This window comes from Lycium ferocissimum, chromosome 7 (genome assembly GCF_029784015.1).
Source record: "Lycium ferocissimum isolate CSIRO_LF1 chromosome 7, AGI_CSIRO_Lferr_CH_V1, whole genome shotgun sequence".
Classification (NCBI taxonomy): Eukaryota; Viridiplantae; Streptophyta; class Magnoliopsida; order Solanales; family Solanaceae; genus Lycium; species Lycium ferocissimum.
In genome coordinates, this window is record NC_081348.1 from 28,725,454 (window position 1) to 28,742,038 (window position 16,585).

At 34.9% G+C, this 16,585-nt stretch overlaps 2 protein-coding genes and 1 long non-coding RNA gene across 7 annotated transcripts; 2 read left to right on the plus strand and 1 right to left on the minus strand.

Moving 5' to 3' along the window:
* Positions 1 to 2,319: 2,319 nt before the first annotated feature.
* Positions 2,320 to 9,379, plus strand: LOC132064189 (phragmoplastin DRP1E). The gene is made up of 15 exons (XM_059457092.1): positions 2,320 to 2,652; positions 3,168 to 3,231; positions 3,336 to 3,443; positions 3,782 to 3,883; positions 4,041 to 4,091; positions 4,178 to 4,239; positions 5,210 to 5,300; positions 5,387 to 5,451; positions 5,626 to 5,820; positions 5,906 to 6,025; positions 6,112 to 6,182; positions 8,106 to 8,331; positions 8,428 to 8,478; positions 8,552 to 8,935; positions 9,041 to 9,379. The coding sequence occupies exons 1-15, from the start codon at positions 2,521 to 2,523 to the stop codon at positions 9,167 to 9,169; spliced, it is 1,851 nt and encodes a 616-aa protein (XP_059313075.1). The 5' UTR covers positions 2,320 to 2,520; the 3' UTR covers positions 9,170 to 9,379.
* Positions 7,074 to 7,431, plus strand: LOC132064190 (uncharacterized). Its single transcript, XR_009416518.1, has 2 exons — positions 7,074 to 7,139; positions 7,263 to 7,431. It is a non-coding gene; the product is annotated as an uncharacterized LOC132064190 (long non-coding RNA).
* A 1,560-nt stretch (positions 9,380 to 10,939) lies between the features above and the next one.
* Positions 10,940 to 15,502, minus strand: LOC132064191 (phosphatidylinositol N-acetylglucosaminyltransferase subunit P). Of its 5 annotated transcripts, none has more exons than XM_059457096.1 (6): positions 15,312 to 15,502; positions 14,195 to 14,260; positions 12,740 to 13,006; positions 12,172 to 12,244; positions 11,587 to 11,705; positions 10,940 to 11,411 (listed from the first exon to the last, which is right to left on the minus strand). In XM_059457096.1, the coding sequence occupies exons 3-6, from the start codon at positions 12,942 to 12,944 to the stop codon at positions 11,290 to 11,292; spliced, it is 519 nt and encodes a 172-aa protein (XP_059313079.1). In that variant the 5' UTR covers positions 12,945 to 13,006; positions 14,195 to 14,260; positions 15,312 to 15,502; the 3' UTR covers positions 10,940 to 11,289. The 5 variants fall into 5 exon arrangements, with proteins under 5 accessions (XP_059313079.1, XP_059313077.1, XP_059313080.1 ...); XM_059457094.1 differs by having other exon boundaries at positions 12,740 to 12,992; positions 15,312 to 15,501; XM_059457097.1 differs by lacking the exon at positions 14,195 to 14,260 and having other exon boundaries at positions 12,740 to 12,992.
* Between the last annotated feature and the right edge of the window lie 1,083 nt (positions 15,503 to 16,585).

Below are 16,585 nucleotides of genomic sequence, written 5' to 3' on the forward strand. Positions count from 1 at the left end.
ATAAGGTGATGTGGTGCCTCTATGTGGCCAGCATTTGTATTTATCTTTTTTCTCCTTTTTTTCATTACTTTGTGTTTTCTACTTCAATATATTTAATACAATGGAGTAATATGGAAAAAAAGTCTGGAAAAAAAATACTAGTAATATTGCTCCGTTTGATGTGCCTAATAAAGCCCAACTAATAAATAGGGTTGTGTCCGTTTTCTTAAACTGACCCACGTAGTATGCTACAGTATAAGATTTGCAATTTTCTTTCTCCTTCATTTGTCTTTTTTCACCCTTTACTCACTTCAGAAACTTTACCTCCATAACTCATCTATTAAATTTCTACTTTCAATAATATTCATAGCTCTCATGTTCTTCGAGTTTTCATATTCATAATCCCTACATATTTAATTTAAAAGTTTTAGATGCCTTGTGGTATTCCTTCATTTTTATCTATTTAAATTCATATTTTTTGTTTCATGAGCCTCTACCCAAGGTTATTCTCCATTTTCATTGCGGTTATATTTATCCTTTTGTTTGACTCGAAGAAGAAGGCTCTTGAATTGTGATAGGCTCGTGGGAGTGGATATCAACAGAAGCTTGGAAAATTATGTACTGATTCCATATTTTTCCTTCTATTTTTTAATGATTAAGGTTGTAATGATGTGTGCATAGTATTATTTTCTTCTTTATTTATTTATTTTTTCCTATGTACCTATATGATGCCTCCTAAGCTCAATTTTTATATGAATTTATGATTGTTGTAAGTCTATAATTTCGTTTTGTTCAAATTTGTAACTTATGATTTGAAGTATAAAATTCATATTTTTTGTTTTATGATACTCTACCCATTATAATCATGCTTTTGTTTGACTTGAAGAAGCATAAGGCTCTTGAGAGTGGATATCAACAAGAGCTTGAAAAATTATATATTGATTCAATATTTTTCTCTTCTTTTCTAATGATTAAGGTCGTAATGATATGAGTATTGTATTATTTTCTTCTTTATTTTTTTTTCCTACGTACCTCTATGAAGGCTCTTAAGTTTAATTTTTATATGGATTTATGATTGTTGTAATTTTGCAGTCTCTTTTGGTTCAAATTAGTAATTTATAGTTGGAAGTCTGCTAACTACTAATTAAGTTTCAAAATTTATAATTGATTGCTTAAAAGGAATACAATTTAATGATTGAAAAATATCCTCGATTTGGTGTTTGTTATGTCTAAGTTTTTAGAACTAGCAAAAATATGCATCGGGTGAAAATTGATAAATATAAAGCAACATGGAGGGAGAGAGAATAAAGTAATATTAAAAATTCTATATACAGGAATAAGACCCGTGTATGTTTTATTTTAAGATTTTTTTTTAAACTTTGAGAAATGGCGTATTTATATAATTTATTTTAAAGTCGTTGTAAATTGCAAGAATAAATATTGATCTAAAAAAGATGATTACATGTGAATTCTTAACGTTTTTTGTCTATGGAATCAATTTTTACGCCTGCGTATATATAGAAACAGTCGAGTAGGTGTATCTTTTGTATTTTTTTAATTTTTTATGTAGGGAGAAACTCCCAATAAAAATATAAAAATCTTGACTTAAATGTGTATATTAATATTACAAATATTGTCCATTTATAAAAGCCAAGCCATCTGGAAGCTTTTGCGGACAACATGTAATATTGTGTTTTTATTTTGTTTGGTTTAAACATGTAAATATTGCTTGAGGTATGAAAATTGTTACCATATATATAATATTTATTAAATTATTTGTGTCTTTTATAACTACATGAAGCGCGGACTAATTCACTATAGTTTACATATAATAATATGGATTATCTGAGAAAGGTCCTAGCCCTGGCAATCAAGTATCAAAAACAAAGAGAGAGAAATCATTTTCTTGCAAATTTGTTGAGCTCCAATTCACTTACCCACCTTGAAGAAAAAGCGGTTGACACGCAAATTGTAAAAGAAGAAAAATAATAGAGTAGTAAAACGTAGTAGAATTTTTATGAGGATTAGAACTCCGATACTTCATTACTGCTAATTCTGAAGTAAAACTGCAAATAATAAGGTGCAATTTTAAATCCAAATACACAAAATTTTGATTTGACACCTAAAATTAAGGTGAAAATTATTTTCATTCGAAAAGGGTCCTTTCTATAAGTAAACTGACCCACATAATTCAAAATTCAAAATGTCCAAGACGTTGCAAAAAGATAGGACTACTGAAAAAATAAAAAAGGAAAGGTACAACTCCTAACAGCCACACATAGATCAAAATAATGGACAAAAATGCGCATATGTCGCAATATAACCCTTTATTTCCTTTGTAGAAATAAAATTGAAACCAAGTCCAAATTTCAAAGACCCTTCTGGCTCCTTTCCCTTTTCTATCTACACAGTTTCACTTTCAACTCCAAATCTTGATTTCTTAAAATTACCAATCTTTTCTCTTCAGATATACAGATCTGGGGTTTAGGATTTTTCTTTAGTTGAAAGAAGAGAAAAAAGGGAAAGGGAATATATCTACTAATGGAGAGTTTAATTGGTTTGGTGAATAGAATTCAGAGAGCTTGTACAGCTCTTGGTGACTATGGTGGTGGTGATAATGCATTTTCTTCTCTATGGGATGCTCTTCCTTCAGTTGCAGTTGTTGGTGGTCAGGTATGTCCCATTACCTTAATTGAGTTTCTTGATTTATATAGGATTTAACTTGGGGAGCTTGGTAATCAGTAGATCCATGTTGATTAAGGTGGAAATGAGACTCTTGTATATGGGTTTGTGTTGGATTTTGATTTTAAGTTGTAAAATGGAGGAATCTTGATTTTTGTGCCATTGCTGTTGGTTGATCTTTTAGAGTAAAAGCTTTTTCTTGCTACTACTTTTTGCTGAATGTGGAGGCAATGAGATTCTTGAATATGGGTTTGTGCTGATTTAGATTTTCAAGTAATGTAAAGGTGGAATTTTGGTTATGTTTAGTTTTTTTACCTCTGCTATTGATTGTTCTTAGAGTAACTTTTTTTAGTTGTTGTCTGTGAATTCAAAGGAAATGAGATTCTTGAATATGGTTTTGTGCTGATTAGATTTCAAGTTGTGAAAAGGTGGAACTTTGAATTTTACCTCTGTCATTCATGGTAATAGGCTAATACTGTTTTTGCTGATTGCTTGCATTAATTCAGAGTTCTGGAAAGTCATCTGTATTGGAAAGTATAGTAGCTCGAGATTTTCTTCCTCGTGGATCAGGTGAGCTCTTTTGATTTATTTTATCTTTATCATACTTCTTTCTCTATCATAATTATGTGAATTACATTGGGCTATGAATGAAATTGTCCGTGTTATTTATTCAGGAATTGTCACAAGGAGACCATTGGTGCTGCAGCTTCATAAGACTGATGAAGGACAGCAGGAATATGCAGAGTTTGGTCATATGCCGAGAAGAAAGTTCACAGATTTCGGTACATATTAAATGACCTCCACTGTTTCTTCTACTTTTGGGGCAATAGTTTAATCCTCCCCTGCCCCTTTTTGAATTTATCTAAACTCTTCACTATTTCATGACAATTAATGACGTTGAAATAGCTAAGAAACATGTTCAGTTGTACATAGAAGAGTAGTTATGGAGACAGACGATTAATTATTTGTTCTTTTTTTTTTTTCACTCTTCTAAATGTGTGTGTGCATGTGAAGTGACATGTATGTGTGCCCTCAGGCACATGTATCAACAGTTTTACCTATGAGTACTGGATTCTCATTCGACAAAATAAGTGTTTTCATTATGATTTTTTTTTAACAGCCATGGTGCGGAAGGAGATTGCGGATGAAACTGATCGAATCACAGGGAAAACTAAGATGATTTCTCCTGTTCCTATCCACCTGAGCATATACTCTCCAAATGGTATGATGTCCATGATTTCTTTATATGTGCTTAAGGATTCATTTATGCTCCCAAAAAGTAATCTTATTCCACATTCCATCAGTAGGGTGACTGTTCTAAAGGGCATAAAATTCTCTCTTTATCATGCTAACTCCATACTGTGCGTTTGTCTTGGCAGTGGTGAACTTAACACTGATTGATTTACCTGGTTTAACAAAAGTGGCTGTTGGTATGTTCCATGCTTCCCTTCATTATTTGCGTTCTTTTTAAGTCTTATCAAAGCTGTTTTCAATGCAACAATACTCATTACTGCAGAGGGGCAGTCTCAGACTATAGTTGAAGACATTGAAAACATGGTTCGAACGTATGTTGAGAAGGTAAAGAAAATTAATTTTACTTTCTGATTATGCTCTATTTTCTTTCTGTGGTGGAAAAAAAGTAGAGATACTTATTAGTATTGACTGTTGAGATGTTACTCATAAAGAGAGAGACTAAACCTCAAATGGTGCATAAAGCTTTCCCATCTATACGTGATGTAGGATTTAGTCTTCTAAGAGTGGAAATGCTTGGAGATTTAACTAGTTAGGATTTAGGAGTTCCAAGATTTCCAATATAACTACATTTACAAAATGACTGCAGCCCTCACAAAATTTACCTGGAAGTTTTCTTGTTCTTGTAGACAAAACCCACAAATGTGAGATAAATACTCTTGTTTAGATAATATACTAAACATTCCTCCCTTTAACATCTGGTGATTCAGTTTGAATAGTGTATTTGAAGGGGAAAAAAAAAAAAACAGAATGCTACATGTCACGGATTGTGAGAAACTAAATAATGAGTAACTGAAAACTTTTTTATATACCTTTTGCAGTCAGAATAATTATTCTGAATATAAATCATGTAAAGTGTGTCGTTCCCTTGACTGGATCTCCAAGCAATGTTCAGTTAGTGTGGAACATAATGCCAAATAACAGCAACTCTTATATTGGTGACTATGAGCTGGTGAACACATTAATCGTTTGCTAGGTTTTCTGTTGCTGTCAGTTCTGTGAATTTGTCAAGTTGTGTCATCGAGAAAATTCATTGGAATGAAACTAGGCCAAGTCTTTACTCACATTATTTGCTAGTTTTTCCATTTATCTTCATGCATGGTTGGTTTGCTACTTTCATGCATGGTTGGTTTGCTACTAACATTCAGCAGTGTGAAAAATAGGTTGTCTCTAATTGTTTGCTAGTTATCGCGTTTATTTCCATACATAAGTTGGCTTGCTGCTGGAACTATCATTCTGCTGACATGTGCTCGGTTTGTATACTTCTCTTCATCTGATCTATTTTCGTCTCATGTAGCCCAACTGCATCATTCTAGCAGTTTCTCCTGCCAATCAGGATATTGCCACCTCTGACGCAATAAAACTTGCAAGGGAAGTGGACCCAACAGGTATATTCTTTTGACATTAACGTTTGGGGAGAATGTACAATGTTCGTCATTATCAATTATGAAGTTTTACATTGCAACCCATGTAGGTGAGAGGACATTCGGAGTGTTGACCAAGCTAGATTTGATGGACAAAGGCACTAATGCTCTAGATGTGAGTTCTTTTTATTTGTTATATTACCAGGGAACTTCATATCTATATTAATTGATTCATAAATCAGATAGGATAACTGAATCTCACTCTCTGAGTCAATGTTTCCTTTATATGCTATAATTTGGTAGCACAGGTTGTTGTACGAGTAGTTGATTCATTTTCCTTGAATTTAAGGTTCTTGAAGGAAGATCTTATCGTTTGCAACATCCCTGGGTTGGTATTGTGAATCGTTCACAAGCTGACATAAACAAAAATGTAGACATGATCTATGCAAGAAGAAAGGAGCGTGAATATTTTGCTACCAGTCCGGATTATGGGCATCTGGCTAGTAAAATGGGTTCAGAGTACCTTGCAAAACTACTGTCAAAGGTATACTTTTAGTTCTTTTCATGTAAGGAGTTCCTAAATAAATTAGTTAGGTAGAGTTCATATTCACATTTTGTTTCCATTTCAGCACTTGGAACAATTTATTAAGGGAAGAATACCAAGTATCACCTCACTTATCAATAAAAGCATAGATGAACTTGAATCAGAAATGGACCACCTTGGAAGGCCTATTGCTGTTGATGCAGGCGTAAGCTCTGATTTCTGTATCTTTCGTTGCTACTGTTGGCTTTAGAGATTTTCCTTTATCTCAGAAACCGAACTGGTCTATTACAGGCTCAACTCTATACTATTTTGGAACTTTGCCGTGCTTTTGATAAGATATTTAAGGAGCATCTAGATGGAGGGTAAGTGGATTTCTTTTCTTTTATCTCTTAATTTTCCAAAAATAGGGAAACTAGGCCCAAGACTTGCTAGTCCCATATTGTGGCAAGCTTAATACTCGTCATTTATGATTGTTTTCAGTAGGCATTCTTTGAACTTATTCATGACTTTATCTATGGGATTTTTTTGGTTTTCTTGGGGGCAGATGGGTAGAGTGGAAAGAAGACTTTTGGAAAGAGAGCACCAAATGTAACACATAATCTAACTTCCATTATTGTAAGGACATCAAAAGGAACCATAGTGGAGACCAAAGCACAAGGGGAATAAATCAATTAGCGACACATGTTGAGGGTATGTTTGTTCTTTGCGGGTTTTCACTAGGCATTTTTCGAACTTATTCATGCCTTTATATACTGGACTTTTTGTGTTTTTAGGGGGAGAGGGGGGGGGAGTAGAGTTGAAAGAAGGTTTTGGCAGAGAGTGAAAAGAGACCACCAAAAGTGACATAGCACCGATAAACGCAAGGAATTTGAAGAAATTTCCCTCTTGAGGACTTGTAAAATCAAAAAGGTCGGGAGTAGAGTTGAAAGAAGGTTTTGGCAGAGAGTGAAAAGAGACCACCAAAAGTGACATAGCACCCATAAAACGCAAGGAATTTGAAGAAATTTCCCTCTTGAGGACTTGTAAAATCAAAAAGGTCGGGAGTAGAGTTGAAAGAAGGTTTTGCAGAGAGTGAAAAAGTTTGACATAGCACCCATAAAACGCAAGGAATTTGAAGAAATTTCCCTCTTGAGGACTTGAAAAATCAAAAAGGTCTATAGTAGACACGTCACACTCGTTTATCTTGTCTGTAAGGGATAAACATTCAATATTTACTTCTAGTTTATAGCTTGGTTTGCACCTAGACTATAGACATAGCACCGATAAAACGCAAGGAATTTGAAGAAATTTCCCTCTTGAGGACTTGTAAAATCAAAAAGGTCGGATAGAGTTGAAAGAAGGTTTTGGCAGAGAGTGAAAAGAGACCACCAAAAGTGACATAGCACCCATAAATGGCAAGGAATTTGAAAATTTCCCTCTTGAGGACTTGAAAAATCAAAAAGGTCTATAGTAGACACGTCACACTCGTTTATCTTGTCTGTAAGGGATAAACATTCAATATTTACTTCTAGTTTATAGCTTGGTTTGCACCTAGACTATATTTAACATGTATTAATCGCTTCTTGTCAATCAGTCGACCTGGTGGTGATCGAATTTATGGAGTTTTTGACAAAGTAGAGTTGAAAGAAGGTTTTGGCAGAGAGTGAAAAGAGACCACCAAAAGTGACATAGCACCGATAAAACGCAAGGAATTTGAAGAAATTTCCCTCTTGAGGACTTGTAAAATCAAAAAGGTCGGGAGTAGAGTTGAAAGAAGGTTTTGGCAGAGAGTGAAAAGAGACCACCAAAAGTGACATAGCACCCATAAAACGCAAGGAATTTGAAGAAATTTCCCTCTTGAGGACTTGAAAAATCAAAAAGGTCTATAGTAGACACGTCACACTCGTTTATCTTGTCTGTAAGGGATAAACATTCAATATTTACTTCTAGTTTATAGCTTGGTTTGCACCTAGACTATAGACATAGCACCGATAAAACGCAAGGAATTTGAAGAAATTTCCCTCTTGAGGACTTGTAAAATCAAAAAGGTCGGGAGTAGAGTTGAAAGAAGGTTTTGGCAGAGAGTGAAAAGAGACCACCAAAAGTGACATAGCACCCATAAAACGCAAGGAATTTGAAGAAATTTCCCTCTTGAGGACTTGAAAAATCAAAAAGATCTATAGTAGACGCGTCACACTCGTTTATCTTGTCCGTAAGGGATAAACATTCAATATTTACTTCTAGTTTATAGCTTGGTTTGCACCTAGACTATATTTAACATGTATTAATCGCTTCTTGTCAATCAGTCGACCTGGTGGTGATCGAATTTATGGAGTTTTTGACAACCAACTACCTGCTGCTTTGAGAAAACTCCCGTTTGACCGATATCTTTCTGTGCAAAATGTGAGGAAAGTTGTTTCAGAGGCAGATGGTTACCAGCCTCACTTGATAGCACCTGAGCAAGGTTATAGACGGCTCATTGACGGGGCCTTAAATTATTTCAGAGGCCCAGCTGAAGCCTCTGTTGATGCTGTAAGTAATCATTCAAAATTTATCAGTGTCAAAAATGGTTAATGCTCCTTATCAACGGAAGTCTCCATACAACTAACCCTCAAAACTACATATCAGGTTCACTTTGTGTTGAAGGAACTAGTAAGAAAATCTATGGGAGAATGTCAGGTGAGTTAAATTTTATTTCCTACCTAACCCCTTCTCCCTTTTCGTATTATTTCTAAATGTATTGGAGGAGCAGGAGTTGAAGCGGTTTCCCAGTTTGCAATCTGCAATAGCTGCAGCATCTAATGAAGCCTTGGAAAAATTTCGGGATGAAGGTAGAAAAACGGTAGTCAGACTAGTGGACATGGAATCTGCTTACTTGACAGTGGATTTCTTCAGAAAACTCCCTCAGGAGATGGAACACACTCCCCAGAAAGGGGGAAAGCCGGAGGCTGCTGCTGCTGTAGACCGGTATGGAGAGAATCACTTTCGGCGGATAGGTTCAAATGTATCATCATATGTGAATATGGTGTCTGATACATTGAGGAACACACTCCCCAAAGCAGTGGTCTATTGTCAAGTGAAGGAGGCCAAACAATCTTTGTTAAACTACTTCTACACTCAGATTGGGAGGAAAGAGGTACAATCTCCGTGTTCATCCCCACCGAATTAGTGGTTTCTTGATTGTACGAGTGCTGACAGTTTTTTTTTTTTTTTTTAAAAAATATGAAAATATGTTTATCAGGGGAAGGCACTTGCAGAATTGTTAGATGAAGACCCTGCATTGATGGAGAGAAGAATGCAATGTGTCAAGAGGCTTGAACTGTACAAGAAAGCAAGAGATGAGATTGATTCTGTAGCATGGGTACGATGAGATAATTGCGCGTGAGACCTTTCTTCTATGATGCCTTACCACAAAATTCACGACTTGGGTGAATCGATATTGCTGCTTGTTCAAACGTTTGACAGCCTAAATTCTTTGATTGTTGTAGAATTTATTGTCGCATTATTTGGCTTGGAATGAATTGTTGCTTTATTATGTATTTTGTGAACTGAGGTAATACCATATATCCATTTGCCCGTCTGCGAAGGCTCCTCCCATTTTTTGTACTTAATCGATATCAGAGGCGGATTTATGTGGATGGATGGGGATGCCACGGCACCCGGACCGCTCGGCTGAAACTTGGTATATATATGCGGATATGTATAAGAAATGAAATATATATAAGTCTTGCCACCCCCAAGAACAAAAGAGTGAAAAGTGCCACTGGCAAAGGGCATAACCTGCCGCTCTTGCGACTAAAGATCGAACCTGCGTGCAGTACCATTGTGCATGTTTTTTTTTTTTTTTTTTTTTTCCTTATGCACGCTTCAGCTCTATACTTTTTCAGTTTTTGTATCTTTAATTCTTTTAACTTGCTATTCTTTGTTAATCCAAAAGAGTTTAACTCTTTTATGCTTTAATTAATTCTTGGCTTTTTTTACTTCCTCTTTCTTTAAGTATTAATCTCTTTATGCGTGCATTGAGTGCGTATCCTATATCAATGAGTACTAAATTTTAAAATGTCACATAAATATTAAAAAATATATATGTAAATCGTAAATTTCAAAATTTTAAAACAAATTCGAGTTTTAAAATGATGAATATTATTATGTTAAGAGTTTTCAAATTTAAACGTTGCTTCGATCTTTCCGCAAGCTACAATTTTGACTCTTTCTACACTATGTATCTGCAAGAATACATCAGGAAAATAGAGTATGAATCTATTGAGATAACGGTATTAAATGGTTTATAGAGGTTCAGATTTTTAACGTACAAAATATTTATCTTTCTCAAAGTTTTAGAGGATAAGGCCTCTTACTCCTACCAAAAAAAAAAAAAAAGGGCCGCTTAGGCATCGTTAACCGATATCCGCATATTCGTTTGATTTGTCTATATTAATCAAAATAGATAAATAACCCGAACCGTAACTCAATTTTGAAGAAACCGCCCGTTTACCCTATTTGAACGGTGGCACCCTGAACCTTCAAATACTGGATCCGCCTCTAATTGATATCCCATCTACTTATACTTGGATAAACATATGTTACTTAAAGACGAAAAATAAGGCGCCCCTAACTCTGTAGTCAATTTTTTAAACAGTAAACACCTTGTTAATACCAACGAGCAAAGGAAAAATACTCTACCAAAACAATCAAAGCAGGAGAATTGATCTCCACCGACAGTTGATTCTTCCGTTATGCTAGGAGGGTCTCTTTGAGAAACTTTGCAAAAGCTTCCGCTAATACCAATCTGTCTACTAAAATAAGGACTTCACTCATATGTCCTGATAATGTGAAGAATAGTACTTTTAATAATGTTGTAGCAAGTTACCTTATTTTCAGGTCACTTATTTGCATTTCAGTGTATGCAAATTAAACCACTCAACATTAATGTAACAAGTTGAGAATCAAGGGTGTGGCCTTATACTGTTTACAAATTTGGCTTTGGACAAACACGAATTCTAATTGAAACGAACTCAATTCAATGACCTCTCTCTGTCACTCTCTAGAATTTAAGATTTTAACCGATTAGTGTCAAGAAACTTACAGATGAGAACTCATCAAACATAACAGAGAATCAAAATGAGAGCACAACACACAATACAAAGTACAGGCTATTTTTTTTCCATATTTAATTGAACTCTTGCCATCATTACAATGGATACAGGAAAACTGACTCGCAGCATGTTTAATACAAAAGATGTAGGGGGGGAGGAGGTGGCAAGTCAATTGATCTTTTTTCCCCAACAGTAATCTACCTTGCTTTCCATTGTATCTGTTTTTTGGTATTAGACAGATGGAAAGCAAATGAGTACCTCTAAACCTCGATACATGGATGTCAAAAAGGTATAGAAGAAGCCACATCTATATTACTTTTAATGTCCAAGTACCTGAATTGGGTGAATCAAAGAGAAACTGAAAAATGAAGGAAATGAAACTGATAATTGTTTCTCATCTTGGATTGAACATGAGGTCATTAATTTGATCAATCCGAATATCAGATATAGGCTCTATAGGTTGCTCATCATTGTCTACTGGAGGCCCATTGCGTAAAGGTTCTCTCGTGAATTCATCTGCAGAAAAGAGCGAAAGCAAACATTAAGAGCTAGACCCCATTCATTACGTAAAAACAACTATACATAACATTTTCTCACAAACAATGCTAAATTTGTGTTTTACATGCATCAAGACAGAAACACATGGAAAATCCTTTCAACTGTCATGACCAGAAAGTCAGGTTACAATTACCATATATCATGCTGAAAGAAGTTGGAGGAGGGGTAGCCAAGAAGTTGAGACCAATGTAAAATCCTAGAGCTAGTACTATAGTCATCATCGCATAAGCTGGCACAGCTAATGCCCAGTACCTGAAAAAACGAACAACAATTTAACAGGATGTTAAATATATCTTGTGACAATTAGTAAGTAACCAGCTTATTCTGCCAAGAAAATTCTTTTCCTCTCAAGCATTCTGCAAATGCTTTAAGTCCCTTTCATGCAGTTGAAATTTCTAAAATGTTGGACCAATATATATCAATCTCTGAAATGCAACTAAAGAGCATATCTATCAAAATATAACGCATCCTCTTTGCAAGGTGTTTGTTCAAAACATTTTAAAAAATCCCAATTTTTTTCAACCAAACGCCACAAGAGATCCAGACATTGGAATAAATTAAGCTCAACCAGAGCCAGCTTCTGGCTCTGGTTCAGACAAGCCAGGTAAGTAAATTTGGACTATGATACCATGAAATTAATAATATCTCCTAATTAAAAAAGGCTTTTTTTGAGACAAGATGTAAAGATGACACAAGCCTGCAAGTACATCTTGTTTACCTGCTTGGATAGTAAACAATTCCCAAAGAATGCAACCAATGTTCGGGAAGATACGCCCACACCAGAAAAAGAACTGCTCATGGAAAATAATAGAAACCAATCAGACTCCGTATGCATGAAATCAAATGACCGTTGAGACCACTGGAGTACCAGCGGAGTTAGGTTAAATCACAGCAGACATACATACAACATATGTAAGCTAACAGACAACATCTTGTAGAAAAATGAAAATTAGCATTTGCATCTGTTGTTTTCAATATTTGCAGAGTAATATATCCAGAGATTTCAACTCCCAAGAAAAATCAGTTAGCATAGTCTGCCCTTTATCCAGATAACGGTGATGCCTGGGCAGAAGCATTCCTCGGAAGGCGAAGCAGTGGAACCAAAAGATAAGAATTAAGTAACTTTCATGCCATGATGGGCATTTCCAAATAAGAAGATTGCATCACATTATAACAGTAACAAATTCAACTGTATTGCCAAACTATGAAATCTGAAGCAAACACATCATATTCAATCATAGGATATGTTCTGAGTAACAAGCTATGCTTCTTAAAGATGGGGATACCTGTAGCAACAACAGTAGTAATGGAGCCAACAAATCCATAAACTTCAGAAGTCTTGGGTCCCTGGTCTCCAGAAACACCAAATCCAGAGCCTCTGTCATCTGAATCTGGAAAGAACACAGTGGCTTTCCTATTCTTGGAAAAACTCAAGATCCTTCTAGGGCTATTAACGGAACGAGGATCTTCCCAACCTTTATCTTCCAGCATCACAAGATTTCAGAAGGGCCAAAGCGTCCCTCTGAATAAGAATTAGACCTGTCCCAACAATGCCAAAACACCCAAAGCAGAGATGTTAGTGCACGGTGCCTCCAGGATTAAGCCATTTCCAGAAAACACCGATCAAGCAACTCAGAGCATAACAACAATGAGGATTGTTAGTTCTAGAAATTATGGAATGGAAGGAGCTAGCTACCAGGAATTCATCCTTATATATGTCACACCCCTTTTTCACACAAAAATAATTTATATGTTAAAAGGGTATTCAAATCGAAAGTGACCAAAATTTGTTTTAAAAGGGATTATTTCAAAATAACAAGAGTCGCCACTTGACAATGGGTTTCGGTGTGCCAAGTCACCTTAAAATAGTTATCCTTTTAAGAACAGGTTTGACTCTAAAACTGATCAGCGACAGAGATTCCGGTTAAGGAATTCTGTTGACCGAGGGGAAGGTGTTAGGCATCCCTCGAGTCCCGTGGTTCAAGCACGGTCGCTTTGTTGACTTCGTATTGGCTTAAGCAGAAACTCAATCAGATAAACTCAGATAAAACAAACAAAGCACACACACATGAGAAGAGCTCAAAAATAAAGTCTAAATTATTACAACCCGAAATAAAAGAAAAATGAGAGAAAATTAACCTATCATACACTACGCTAAACTATACTAAGCTATCCCCGACGTCCCGGGGTCTTCTCCACGAACGGCCTTCATTTTTACATTAATTTTCTTCGGGGACATCCCACCCAAGAATGAATACATGTGCTTAAAAAAAAAAAAACGAGTAAAGCAGGCACGCATATAAACGGACCTAGAATTTGCCTACCTAATGTCCAATTTGCCTATGTTTAAATCGGATCTAGCACGTATCAAAGAACAAAATAATACGTCATACGAAGCCCCGAAAATATGATTTTGAATGGTCAACCTTCCAACAGCCCAAATCCATCCTTTTATGCTCAAATTAACCCACTGTAGCCCATTTAAATCTATACTACCAAATGAAAGTCGAGTGAATCAAATAATAAGACACTAATATCTAAGTACCCACTTGAGTTTTAATTACAATAGTGCATTAATTCCAAAACCAGTTCACTGAGACGTGAGCAGAATAAGATCAAAAGCAAATTGCATGTTGTCATGAAACTAGCACCAACCAAACACATTCATGATAAACGACACAAATCCATTCAAGAAAATACACAAAAATGATAATATCAAAGTGAAGGAATTAGAAATGGACCTCAAATTGAATCAACTTTGCATCTACTAATAGGGCCGAAACAATGCCTGACCGGAATCCGACGACCTCGACAAAAAAAAAAAAAAAAAAAAAAAAAGCGAAACCCCAACGAATTAACCCAAATCTGTGGCTGAATTCGACATGGTTAATTTCGAATTCAAACCCACAATTCTGGCTAAAAAATTAACCGAAAAACAGAGATGAAGGGTAGAATTTCTAGGTTTTCATGCATGTTTTTGTTTGTTTTTTCGATGATGGTTTATTTTGGTTTTTGTGGGGTATTTAAAGGTCGTGTTTGGACGAAGAACAGGGGAACACGTCGGTGGCGTTTATGGGTCTGTTTGATGACTGGTTTTTTTGGTGAAGAAATAGTGGAGGTGGTGGTTTGGGTATGGGGATAGTAATGAAGAAGAAGATGATTATTTTTTTTTCTGATCTGTCCGTTTGTCTCTCTTAGAAAAAATGATTCCCCACTGTGTATTGTGTGATGTGTGCAGATAAATATATTTTATTTTTGGAAAACAAATCGAAACCAAAAAAATAAAAATGTGGGCCCCCCTCCCCTTCTATTTTGTGTGCCATGCAACAGAAAAAGATGATCCCCATTTGTTATGCTGATGTGTCCACTTTTATTTTTATTTTTTATTTTTTTAGAAAGCTTAAATCTAGGGAAATATCTTCCCCTTTTTGTCATCTTTTCCATTTTCCCTCTGTGTTAACTTAAAACAAAAATAATTAATAACTATTCTTATATAACTAAAAAAAGTACTATCTAAAATAAATAACTGGATAAGCAAAATTAAATCCTATAAAGCATATCTTGTAATAATTTTTTTCTTTAAAACACAAAATTTGTACTTTAAAAATAGTAAATATTTTTTTCTTTTGATTCTCGCAAATAAGCCTATTAAAAAAAAAAATAGAATAAAATAAAAGCAACACATCGAGAAAAACAAAATTAAAAGAAATATTTAGATACTATAAGGTGAAATATCGGGAAGAATCAAAATTACGTGTCTACACTTACATAGGAGTGTGTTTCAGGTATTATTCATTACAGCTTTAAAGGTCTCTAATATTACCAATTTAGAGAAATTAATTAAGGAATAGAACTTACTAGTCAATTGTGTAACAAGATGTGCTGCTAAACTTCCAATGAAACTTATCATAGCACAAACACTACTAAACTTCTGATCGAAACAAGAATAGCTGCAAAAATACCGTAAAAGAAGTGAGAATCGAACTCTGATCAAGAGAAACGGAAGTATATGAAGACGGGAGGAGAAGAGGCGTCAGACGTTCAAAATGGAGCGGAAGAGGCTAAAATTTTAAAAATAACATATAGAGCCCGTTTGGATAAGCAATAAATGAGGAACTTTTTTGAGTGTTTTCTACAAAACATAAGAATTTTTTGTCTTAAAATAAGCAAAAAAATAATTTGTGTGTTAAGTTTATCCTTATATATGTTGAAAACATGGTTTTTATAAACTAAAAAAAAAATCACACAAAAATTATTTTTTTACTTATATGTTATAAACAATTTTTTTTAAGCCCATCCAATCAGGCTGATAATCAATACTAGTGTCAAATGAGACGGATCCTTTCTTTGCTCTCGAACTGGTTAGGCAGCCTATGCTGACTACGGGCCCACCTAATATAAGTAAAGAACTTCTCTTTTTCTTTGTTATTTTCTATTGGTTTAGTTTTTTTATTTCCATTTTTTTAAATTGGTAAATGTAAACTGATGGGTCAAAATGTGTGCTTTGTGAGTGGGTTTTTCAACATTAATCAGAGTTTTATACTCAAAGAACAATGTAAGAAAAAATTTATGATGAAAAAGGTCAGAGGCAGTTCCTGTACCGAACTTAGAAGAGTAAAAGGAGATGATGACTCAGCGACTAGCAGAGTCAAATTTAGGATCACATTTATTATACTTGACCTGCCAGCCAGCAAAATAAGACTATAAGATAGAGGGATAAAGATCCAATCCAGTAGAAGTTGGTCATGTAATGTTTAATGGCCCTATAGATTAATGACATGTGTACCATTAAAAAATACATGGTGGAGATCCATTTTAACTCAAAGGATTATTAAAATAATTAAAAACAGCTGTTAGTATGTACACCCACGTTTCTTACCTTTTAAACTTCAAAATAAAGCCGCAAAGTGCACAATAATATTTTCTCAGAAAAAAGAAAAAAGAAGTTAGATGGCGGGAATCTATGCCCGACTTTTTGACCCGCCAAAACTCTTTCCATTTGGAAGATAATACATATCACTAAATGATATGGGATTATTCATCTTTTACAAGTACCTTTTAATCTTTTCCTAAGAAATCTAAGGTTTCCAGTGATTCTTTTGGAAAACAAGGTTTTACTCTCTTCTTCTCTT